The sequence below is a fragment of the Scyliorhinus torazame genome, chromosome 5, assembly GCF_047496885.1.
Source record: "Scyliorhinus torazame isolate Kashiwa2021f chromosome 5, sScyTor2.1, whole genome shotgun sequence".
Classification (NCBI taxonomy): domain Eukaryota; kingdom Metazoa; phylum Chordata; class Chondrichthyes; order Carcharhiniformes; family Scyliorhinidae; genus Scyliorhinus; species Scyliorhinus torazame.
This window is the reverse complement of record NC_092711.1, coordinates 78,549,460-78,561,691: the sequence shown is the minus strand read 5'-3', so window position 1 is coordinate 78,561,691 and position 12,232 is coordinate 78,549,460. Positions and strand designations below refer to the sequence as shown.

The 12,232-nt window shown below is 46.6% G+C and overlaps 1 protein-coding gene and 1 pseudogene across 1 annotated transcript; both read right to left on the bottom strand.

Moving 5' to 3' along the window:
• On the bottom strand, positions 1 to 2,307 carry LOC140421426 (uncharacterized). The gene is made up of 2 exons (XM_072506125.1): positions 2,141 to 2,307; positions 1 to 1,268 (listed from the first exon to the last, which is right to left on the bottom strand). The coding sequence occupies exon 2, from the start codon at positions 1,157 to 1,159 to the stop codon at positions 131 to 133; it is 1,029 nt and encodes a 342-aa protein (XP_072362226.1). The 5' UTR covers positions 1,160 to 1,268; positions 2,141 to 2,307; the 3' UTR covers positions 1 to 130.
• An 8,896-nt stretch (positions 2,308 to 11,203) lies between these two features.
• LOC140421443 (sodium/potassium-transporting ATPase subunit beta-1-like) lies at positions 11,204 to 12,232 on the bottom strand (annotated as a pseudogene).

The following is a 12,232-nucleotide window of genomic DNA, read 5'->3' as shown; positions in this document are numbered from 1 at the left end:
TTGTTTTTTTTAACTTTTATCGATAACATGTCCTACAACTGTGCTGGGGTCTATTAACCTCAGCAGAAACAGATGCCAATAAAAAGATTTGGTCCTGGATGTGATTAACATCAAAATCCAATCACTGCAGTCACTGGTGAACCCGCTGGTGTTTCAGCAGGTGAGATGACGGAGTGAATCCCATCCCACATTTGGAGCAAGTGAATGGCCTCTCCCCAGTGTGAACTCGCTGGTGTTTCTGCAGGTTGGATGACTGAGTGAATCTTTTCCCACACTTGGAGCAAGTGAATGGCCTTTCCCCAGTGTGAACTCGCTGATGTCTCAGCAGGGTGGAAGAATCAGTAAATCCCTTCCCACAACTGGAGCAGATGAATGGCCTCTCCCCAGTGTGAACACGCTGGTGTTTCAACAAGATGAATGACTGAGTGAATCCTTGCCCACACTCAGAGCAGGTGAACGTTCTCTCCCCGGTGTGACCTCGCTGGTGTTTTTGCAGGGTCTTTGACTGAGTAAATCCCTTCCCACACACAGAGCAGATGAATGGCCTCTCCCCGTTATGAATTCGCTGGTGTTTCAGCAGGTCGGATGAATCAGTGAACCCCTTTCCACAATCCGAACAGGTGAATGGCCTCTCCCCTGTGTGAACTCGCTGGTGTTTCAGCAGGATAGATGAGGTAGGGAATCCCTTCCCACACTCGGAGCATGTGAATGGTTTCTCTCCAGTGTGAACCCGTTGGTGTGTCAGCAGGATGGATGAGGTAGTGAATCCTTTCCCACACTCCTGGCAGCTAAACGGTCTCTCCCCAGTGTGAACCCATTGGTGTTTCAATAGGTGGGATGAACAGATGAACCCCTTCCCACACTTGGTGCAGGTGAATGGTCTCTCCCCAGTGTGAACTCGCTGGTGTGTCAGCAAGATGGATGAGGTGGTGAATCCCTTCCCACAGTCGGAGCAGGTGAACGGTGTCTCTCCACTGTGATTGTGTTGATGAGTTTTCAGCTCAGACGGGTATCTGAACCTCTTCCCACAGTCCCCACATTTCCATGGTTTCTCCCCAGCATGTTTGCATTTATGTCTCAAGAGGCCAGATGATCGGCTGAATCCTCGTCCACACACAGAACACGTGGACGGTTTCTCTCCATTGTTTTCTCCTTCCATGTTCAAGATTAAATGATATTCAGATTACAATAATTTAGGCAATCGCGTCAGATCCTGATGTGATGTTTGGTTTGAGTTTCCTGCCTTCATCTCCTGCTTTTCCAACATCCTGTGAACACAATGTCGAAGGTTAAAAATTCAACAGAGACAAATATTTTTTTTGGTTTGAGTTTGCGGTGTTACACCCTATAAAAGGAGTTCCAAAATCCATTGCTGTCAGTCCAGGATAGCAATTCAGAACATTTACATATATATTTCATAGAATCCCTACAGTGCAGGAGGCCATTCAGCCCAGAGTCTGTATTGACCCTCCGAAAGAACACCCGACAGGACCCACTCCCTCACGCTATTCCCATAACACCACCGGACCTTTAGACATGAAGGGGCAACTGAGGGATGCCAATCCACCGAACCTGCACACCTTTGGACTGTGGGACTAAACCAGAGCACCAGGAGGCAAGCCTGACACACAGACAAGGGGAGAATGTGCAAACTCCCCGCAGTCACCCAAAGTCGGAATCAAACCCGTGTTCCCAGTGCTGTGAGACTGCGGTGCTAACCACTGTGCCACTGCTCAGGGACAGTGATGACCCTGCACATGTCCTGCCCTCCGAGGAACATGACTGTCATTAACCCAAGTCCATCAATTTTTCCTTTGTTATTTTATGGGATGTGGGTTTCATTGGATTTGTTTCTGACCCCTTATTACCCTTGTCAGAGGGCTGTTGAGAGTCTGAATCTCCTGTAGGCCAGACTAGGGAAGGACAGCAGGTTTCCATCAGTTTACAATTGATGATAGCTGTAATGGTCATTCCTACTGAAAGTGGATTTATGTTCCAGATTCCTCCCCCTTTATTAATTTAATTTAAACTTCCCCAACTCCAGGGTGGGATTTGAGCCCCTGTCCCCAGACCATTGGCCTGGGTCTCTGATCCACTGGAATTACCCCCATCTCCCCAGTTACAGAGGTTCTGCAATTACCACCGGGGTCGGTGCAAATTGGGGACGGGGAGCTTCATGTTCTGGGTTTGAGGCCTCCTCCACTGGGTGTTTCTGAAGCCTGTGCATCCACTCCGCCGCGTCCCTGCAGCTCCAGCACCCAAACTGCGCATGATCAGGCTGAACACGCACGGCGCATGCTCTATTTACCAACATCCGCTGCGCATGTGCACACATCTGCTATTGTGATGATAGGACATATTCTCTTTCGCCAGGAATGCTGGGTACCACCCCGGCCATTGAAAGGTGATATTGTTTGACGAAAATTGTATTTCATGTCTGATTATGATCGCAGTTATAGGGTTAACATGTAAAATTATTGAACTAATTGATGCATCAACCAATTTCTCAGGAAGCATAGTCCTGTCCTCAGTGTAATTAACTGCAGAATGAACCCCAATAGTTCGATATGTACTCACTGGCGCCTCAGCAGGTGGGGTGAACAAGTGAATTTTCCCCATACACCGAATATTTAAACTCTGTCTTGCCATTAAGAATTCAGCAATTGTGGATCAGAGCCTTTCGAACCTTTGAAGCTGGAGTGTTAATGAGTAGGGAAACTGAGTAAATCCCTCTCATACACATTATGTATCTGAATGGTCTCTCTCCAGTGTGACTGTGTGGCCAAGTCAGTAAATGACATGACCGAGTGAACTCTTTTCCACTTTCAACTGGTGAACAATCTTTTTACAGTGAGATTTACACATGAGTTTCCAGCCCAGAGAGGGATTTCAAATCCCAAAATACACTTTCCAGATGACGCGGGACATACTTGTGCTTCTTGCAATTTAGTTATGTTCACTTGCTGCTCACTATGTGATCTCCACACAGTTTAGGACAGTGGAATTACGGCCAGGATAAGATCAGACATGATTGAATGGCGGAGCAGATTCGATTGGCCAAATGGCCTAATTCTGCTCCTATATCTTATGAACTTATCGACACAACCAGACCTCACTTCCCTTGGAACAACATGAAGTGTCTACTGTTTTCTAGATCCCTTCCTTTCAACTCACTTTTCAATTCGACTGCTTTGCATTATTCTGAAACTAAATTCAGATTTTGTGACTGCTTTGTGGAACATCACCATTCAGTCCATGAATGTGATTCTGAGCATTCATTTGAATTCTCTGCTCCACTCCTAGTCTGACCTCTGTACCCTGGATGTCCTGCACTGTTCCAATGAAGCTGAATGGTAGGTCAGAGAACTCATCTGTTGATCAGGCACATTCATTTCAACAATTTCCGATCGTGACCATCATTCAATCTTTCAGATATTAGATGTTGATAGTGGTTCGTCTCTTATAATTTTAAATCGGACCTTTCTTTTGTTTCTTTTCTTGGTCTATTAGTTTTTTTACTTCTCTCATTATTACAATATTGCCCTGTACCATCATCCTCTTTGTCATTTAATCACTCCATTTATCAATCCCATCATAAGATCATTTGTTCTTTCTTCCCCAGTGTTGCTCTTTTTAGCCTTAGTTTATTAGCTCTGATTACGTCACCTTTGCTCACGAGTCGCCAGGTATCTTTCTGATACCACCACGTGGTTCAATTTCAAGTTATGATTAATAAGTCAGCACACCGCTTAGTACGATTGAAATCAACGGTCATTTATTATATACAACAAGTAATGTTTACACAATAATACTACTATCTATATAATAAACCTATCACTACTGGCCAATACTTAACTTTAGGAAGAGCCCACCAAGTCAGGGAAACGAATGGCTTATCCAATCGGATCTGGCCTGCGGGATTCAAAAGGCTGCTCCAGGTCGATGGCTAGGAGTCTTTACCGGATAGCGATCGCTGGATTCAAACTTACAGTTGCCGGTTGCTGTTCTTGCGAAGGTCTCGAGCAGGCGTAGAAGGGAGAGAGAGAGAGATCTGAACTTGGCCCCTCACCTTATAGGGCCCAGGGGCTTCCCGCCTCCCGGGGCGGCCCTTGACCCTGAGTCCCAAGTGATTGGACCTGTTCCCAATCACTGGGGTCGATACGTCCAATTGCGAGGCGATTCCCCGATCGGTGGGTGGTCGTTGACCTGCCTTTGTTTGGGCCACTGCAGGCGCCGACAGGTCTGGCCCGGTATTCAATTGCTAATATGTTGCAATTGTTCCTGGGGATAGCTGATTACACTGCAGATGTCTGGGTGGATGGGCTGTTAATAGCCCTGAGTATCGATCTGGGCCAACTTCCCCAGAGCCGAATATGCTATTCTGTCTGCAGCTGTCCGTTTCTGTCTTGTTACCTGCTTTTCCCAGCAGCCTTTCCGGTTAGCCATTTTACGTGGCTACACCAGCTCCTCTCTTTTTCCTGTCTCTCTGCTGGCACTGTTTAAATCTAAGTATTTTTTCCTTCTTTCTGTCTGTTAATCTAAGTTAGCAATCATATGGAATGGTGAAATGTATCTGCTGCTTTTAATGTCTACCCCATTCTGTCTCTCTTTGTTTCTATATTTGGCTCAGTCTCCTTCACTCTTATATTCTGCCTATCTGTGTCCCTGTCACTTTTCCCTTTTCTGCTCTTTCTTCTCTCTATTCGCTCACTGCCAGTGAGGAGCTACGTTTCACTGGATTGATTCCTGAGATCAGGCAGTTGTCCTTGGAGGAGAGGTTCTGTGGGATGAGTCTGTTCTCTCTGGAGTTGAGAATAATGCAAAGCAGTCGAATTGAAATGTGAGTTGAAAGGAAGGAAAGCAGTAGATACTTCATGTTGTTCCAAGGGAAGTGAGGTGTGGTTGTGTCGATAAGTTCATAAGATATAGGAGCAGAATTAGGCCATTTGGCCAATTGAATCTGCTCCGCCATTCAATCATATCTGACCTTATCCTGGCCGTAAGTCCACCATCCTTCCCATTCGCCATAACCCTTCAACCCATTACCAATTAAAAATCATGATGTGGAGATGCCGGCGTTGGACTGGGGTGAGCACAGTACGAAGTCTTACAACACCAGGTTAAAGTCCAACAGGTTTGTTTCGATGTCACTAGCTTTCGGAGCGCTGCTCCTTCCTCAGGTGAATGAAGAGGTCTCTTCATTCACCTGAGGAAGGAGCAGCGCTCCGAAAGCTAGTGACATCGAACCAAACCTGTTGGACTTTAACCTGGTGTTGTAAGACTTCGTACAATTAAAAATCTGTCTAACTCCTCTTGAAATTTACTCACTGTCCCAGAATTCACCGCACTCTGGGGCAATGAAGTCCACAGAGTCAGCCCTTTGGGAGAAATAGTTTCTCCTTAACTTTGCTACCTTCACTCAGTCATCCAGCCTGTTAAGACACCAATGAAGTCACACTAAGGAGAAGGTTCACAAAGGGCCGAGATCAACATCGACTCTGTGGGAAGGGATTCACTCAGTCATGATATGAGCTGAGACATCAGCAAGTTGTCAAGTGCCTGCAGGGATTGGATTTTGCTCTTTGTGCTGCTGTTAATCAAATCCAGGATTGATGGTCTGACAATATCTGCTGATGTTAACAAATGCTATAATTGGCTACAGTTAAATACTTTCAGATGTCACTGATTTTCAGAGTTACAACGTCCCATTTTAAAAGCACCATCTGTGATATTCTCCTTGAGTCAATAACTCTTTCTTTTAGGTTCATGAGTTTTATTTGTTGATGTTTTAAATGGGGTGGAGTATTGATCTCCCAACAAGTTTACAGATGTTACATTGCACACCATGAACACCATCCTACTGCATTGGTTTAAAATAAAGATTCTGATTTTACCAATGACTTTGGTCTCTTTTATAATTACACTTTGCAAAAAATTTTACAACTGCATAAATATAAAATCTTCCATGAAAATGGTTTAAAACATTCCTGGACACCACCATGTGATGGTTCCAGCAAACAACTTTAATAACTAATCACAATAGCTTGATAGCCAGACGCAGATCTCAACATGGATTGAAGACTAAACAGATCTAAAAGGAAGCATTATAAAACCCATCACCATACACTTAACGTTGCCAAAAAAAAAGCAACTTTTCCTCCCTCCCCGACACAAACTTCAGAGTGCAGTATATTCATACACATGGGCATAACAGAAACAAAATCAAATACCATGGCAATTTTCAGAGTATTTACAACTTGGAAAGCAAAGTGTGCTTAAAAACTGCAACATAATTTGAAGGACCTGTGAATGTACACTCAAACTCACATGAGGCACAAGGCAGCAATACCCAAGAACACAAACACTGCTACACATTAGTGGAATTATAGTTTACAGTAATGGGCACTCCCATAGCTCAAGTATTATCATTTACAGTGGAATAAATATGTCCTACTATTGTTTTTAATGTTACATACCGAGGTAAATGCAGAAAGCTAGTGTAAAGCATATAGATTAAGTGTAGGTCCTATATATACGACAGTTTGTTCAAGACTAATTTGAAATAATGGGGAAAATTGTATTATGTAGTTATCACCATACACTTTACACTCAATGCGCACTTCCGTGTTCTGTTTGACGTTCATAAACTGAATAGCAACAAAGAACCGAAGGTATTTTTCCTGCAGACGCTTGCTATGTATGGGTAGTACTGCAAAGGAAAGCCGCTGAATCCTCCCAGTCCAAAGATGTGCAGGTTAGGTGGATTGGCCATGATAAATTGCCCTTCGTGTCCAAAATTGCCCTTAGTGTTGGGTGGGCTTACTGGGTTATGGGGATAGGGTGGAGGTGTGAACCTTGGGTAGGGTGCTCTTTCCAAGAGCTGGTGCAGACTCGATGGGCCGAATGGCCTCCTTCTGCACTGTAAATTCTATGAAAACTATTTCACAGGTCCAACTTTATCTCAGTCTTCTTTCTTTGCTGCACAATGAATGGGAATAATAAACGGATTATAATTGATTTGCAAATCTTCTGCAAGTTCGGTGGAATTCTTTGGAGGCCCGTGTCATGATATTCAAACACACACATCATGATAGACACACCAACAGACAAATCAGAACACACAACACCACAACCAATGACAGAAAGATATAAAAGCACAGACATGACCCCCGGTGGTCAGGATTAGCTGCAGAGGAGAACCAAGACACATCTGTTACCAAACACACTCAGGGAGACAGCACGTGCAGAGTATCCAGAACGAACTGTATTATAAGAGTTAAAATAAAATAGAGTTGTACCACATACAACTGTGTTGGCTCATCTGTGCACCAGAGCACCCAACACCACATGGTACAGGAGTGGATCGATACCTGCCGGCATACCTCAGTGTACACAGACAACCAGCAGTGCCCAGGCAAAATGATAGAGCTCCCGGTTCCGCAGCCGCTCCAGTGCTACGGCGACCTCCGCGAAAACTGGCGGCGATTCCGGCAATGGTTCGAATTGTTCCTGGTGGCAGCTGAACTCCAAGACCTGGATGATAGCGAAAAAATTGAATTTCTCCTCACCATCGCCGGTGCAAGGGCAAGAGAAATATTCACAAGGTTCAGGTTCTTCAGGAGGCAGCAAAGGTACGATTACCAGGCAGTCCTGGACAAATTCTCCAAGTACTGTGAAGAAAACACAATCCAATCGGCAAATAAAGGTAAGAAAAGCTGCAGTACTCACCTCGTGGCTGGGATCCCGGAGCCCGAATTCCCAGAGGCCGAAATCCCGGGCCTGAGAGAGGGCTGGGTCAAGGTTGGCAGCCATCTTGCTAAAGGTATAACGCTAGCACAGTTGCGCGAGCAGTGCGCTGAACCGGAAGTATCGTTTGCGCATGCGCGAGATGCTGCGCATGCGCAGTCAAGAAAACGGCCATCGGTAAAGGAACAGCGATTTGAGCATGCGCAGTCGCTTCCTACGTGCTACATACCGAGCGTCAGGATGTCAGAGGCCCCAGACTGCACCAATTTAAAGGGGAAACGTCCCAAATCCAATTTAAAAGGGAAACGTCCCAAATCAAAAAAACAAAAATCTGTTAAAGCTGTAAAACAACCTTCCCTCACCTGGAATGACAGCACAGTGCCGCAAATTGACCCAGGAGATGAATTTGACCTCCGAAGAACCCTCCGACAAGCAGTTACCTACGCACAAGCCGATGATTCCGACCTCGAATACTTCGATGACGATCTTTACAGTGTTTCCGGACCTCGCGAGCCCAATGATAGCTCCGTGGTCCTATACGACTATGACTCGGACGAACCTTTCGTGTTGCACATTGGCGGCCCCCACATTGAATCCGACGCAGATGCGGATTCATTTTTCGGATTTGAGGATTTGAGGATTTGAGGACAAGAAGTGACTCCAGTGTCACAAGCCTCCACAGAGAGCTCGTGGACAGCCTCCACGATAGAAGCAACGCAAGACTCCAGAGCGCAGTCCTTGCACGAACAAGAAGTGACTCCAGTGTCACAAGCCTCCACAGAGAGCTCGTGGACAGCCTCCACGATAGAAGCAACGCAAGACTCCAGAGCGCAGTCCTTGCACGAACAAGAAGTGACTCCAGTGTCACAAGCCTCCACAGAGAGCTCGTGGACAGCCTCCACGATAGAAGCAACGCAAGACTCCAGAGCGCAGTCCTTGCACGAACAAGAAGTGACTCCAGTGTCACAAGCTCCACAGAGAGCTCGTGGACAGCCTCCACGATAGAAGCAACGCAAGACTCCAATGTGCAGTCCTTGCAGGAACAAGACCATGAGGGTCTAGCAACCTCTCCTGACCAACCAGCGGCAGACGATGCAAGTCTACTATGCTCCACTACACAGCAGCATGACCATGACGGTCTCTCATGCTACAATGAAGGGCACAGCGCTGAAGACTGTTCAAGCCCAACTGAAGACAAGCCAAAGGAATCGCCTCGTCCAAGCCCGAAGAAAAAAGGTTTATGCGCTGACCTTCAGGATCATTATAGCCGAACAGAGATTAATAATGCTGCACGGCCACAGAAGGATGCTGAGGATTTGCTAACGAAATTAATTGAATGTTTAACTTGCAAGGAGCAGACTGAGAATTGCCAGTGTTTTAGTACGGATCGAAAAAATGGACAAGACATTGATCCTCAGGTAATGGAAATAACACAACCCGAATCATATCTACAGCAGGGACAAATGTCTCCCTTCAACACAACGCCGCAAAATCCCAACTTCGGAGACCAGCAGTTAGTCAGTAATGACTCTTCAAACCTTGAGGGGAACATTAATTGCATTGAACCTATACACACTCCACTGATAAATGAGCAGAACATTGGAGCAAGAATCCTGAGGACACCGACATCGAGTAGCCAGATAACGAATTTAAAACCCACAGCAGTTTCAAGTGAACCAAGTGTGCTTTCCACTAATGGTGAAGATGCAGATAAGGTCGACCCGATTATCCATTGTACCACACTAACCCCAGTGATTAAGCAGTTATGTATGGGGAGTATAATGTGGGCAATTGAGAACAGTAAAAGAGAGACTGTGACCATGCCAGTCCCAGCAAAATCAGACCCAGAGACCATGAAGGCATGTACATTAGACAAAGATACATATGAGGTACCTGAGAAGAAAAGTGAAACGGAATGTTCTTTGGAAAATAGTACAATGTCGATAGAAACATTGGATCCTATATTCGAGACCATACATATGGGAGAATTTGGGGGTAATAAACAAGGTTCTGCAATGTCTGGGGGAAGATTTAAAATTCCAAAGAAGAAAAGCCCAAATGAAGGACAACGGCAAGACAATGACAGTCCACCGACATGGTGTGCACCACCAGATGAAAACTCTGACAATTTACCCAACCCAAGTGAACAGCAAGCTGCTAATGAGGATCTATCCACGGGATGTGAGACGAGTGACGACAGCATCCCACTTCCCATGCAAAAGGTGCAAGGTGACAGACCTCGCCTAGTGCGTACCGAGGCACTCGACGATCACGGTGGGACCACTGACGACTGCGGTGGCAGCGCACCGCTTCCACCCTCGATGGCTCGACCCTCTCCACTGGTTGGTGCATTCCTGCATGTTCCGACTCCAGAAGTGCAGCTTCAGGGAATCTCGGCTGCCTCCAGTGAACCTGTTGGGACTCCGGACGGGGGGCATCGACGGAAGGCAGACCGGACTCCAGATGGGGAGCAGCCAAGCGCCGACTCTGATTTGCGCACGCCAGACCTTGCTCCGGACGGGCGGTGTCACGGCCTCGGTGATGGCACGCTCAGGGTGACGGCGGATGCCACGGCGACAGGGAATGGATCGCGTGGCAGTCCCACTGGGTCGGCAGTGGCAACCAGCACCGGCGGTCCAAGATGGACACACCAATTCGCGCCATCGCCAGACGTTGATGCGAGCAACAATTCTCTCTCCAAGGCGACATGCTTCGACGTTTCTCTGCGGAGTCGCCCTTCCGGCACAGCAGGTGGCCGGAACCAGCGTGCACGGTCTCGGCCAACTTCCACATCTGGCAGTCATCGCCTTGCATGATATTAGTGATGGTGCTACTTCGATGGCAACGACCCATCGGCTACAAGATGCCGTCCACCACAAACATAAAAAGAAAAAGACTCCACCTTGTTCCTGGCATGCAGGGCGGATGGATTGGTGCGTAGGCGCAATCAGCGAGCTTTGCGCCGCCTTCCACACTCGCAACTGAACCGTACGCACACGCCGGATCCTCCACTGGTTCCCAAGGATGACTTCGTGGAGATGCCACGGATCATGCCCCTTCCATCGCCACCAGAACCAAACCACAGCCAAGGCACCACTTACAAAGATGTTGAATGTTATATTTGCACGAATGAAAAAACCAAGCACTGCACGAAGTACAACAAATGGTAAAGTAGAGACTTCGGCAACAGCATCACCTCCAACAGTCCAAGATGAACCAGTGTGACCCCCAAATCTCCACAGCTGAACCGGCTTGAGGACCAGCCCATTCTTGAGGCGGTCACCCATTAGACTGGACTTATAACGCTGTTCATACGTTCAAAAAGTCAAACACTTCTGTATTATAACCTGTTGTTGTTTATTGTTCCAGATATCGTCTGACCAGACCAATGTTCAAGTTTTTTTTTCTCTCGCATCCAAGTTTTGTTATGGTACAACCTTGTTAGTGTGACGTACCCGACATCGCCCCATGTAAACAGTTACGTCATATACACACGCTGTACACAACACACACACACACTCTTAGATGCACTCACGACACAATTATATTTATAACCACGTAGGCACATATCTTTGTAAAAAGGGGGATGTCATGATATTCAAACACACACATCATGATAGACACACCAACAGACAAATCAGAACACACAACACCACAACCAATGACAGAAAGATATAAAAGCACAGACATGACCCCCGGTGGTCAGTATTAGCTGCAGAGGAGAACCAGGACACATCTGTTACCAAACACACTCAGGGAGACAGCACGTGCAGAGTATCCAGAACGAACTGTATTATAAGAGTTAAAATAAAATAGAGTTGTACCACATACAACTGTGTTGGCTCATCTGTGCACCAGAGCACCCAACACCACAGCCCGGGATAAAAGTTAAGAATCCTGTTGAGCTTCGGAACAATGCGGGGTTTTCAGCATAACCGTAATTAGGATCATTTAATCCAGAGCAAGTCTTAAACCACGCCCGGTAAAATCTGCACGCTCTCTTCTGTCCTGAATCATCCAGTGGGCCTGCATGAATGTAGGCTGGAGGAATCTCTTCACAGTTCTCAAAAGGAGTGTTGCCACCCTGACTGGAGTCATTGTAAAGATCCAAGAACGTGTTCAAACTTTTCGCAAAACTTTCGTAGGAGTTTGGGTCTGACATACTAAAGGAACTTTCTGTTTTGAACAAATACAGCGTTTGTGATAGTCCTGGGGGTGCAACTCTGTCTTGGTGTTTGGGTTCAAATAGACTAATCGTGAGCAGCAGCGCTTGAATGGTTCCAATGAAGATCCCAGCGAGGCAGCCATAGAAGATCAAGAAGAACCAGAATATCTTGAGCCAACGACTGCCGGTCCTGCCTAAAAAGTGCTTTTTTATTTCGGAATCCCAGAGGAATTTCTTCCAGTCTCCACCTGCCTCCTTGCCCTTGGCCCGGGCCCGGGCCATGCTGTCTCGAGGAGGCTGAGCGGGGGATTGTGGGAGAGT

What these genes read in the sequence shown, in the direction of transcription:
- LOC140421426 (XM_072506125.1), bottom strand. Translation starts at nt 1,159, where the DNA reads ATGGAAGGAGAAAACAATGGAGAGAAACCGTCCACGTGTTCTGTGTGT.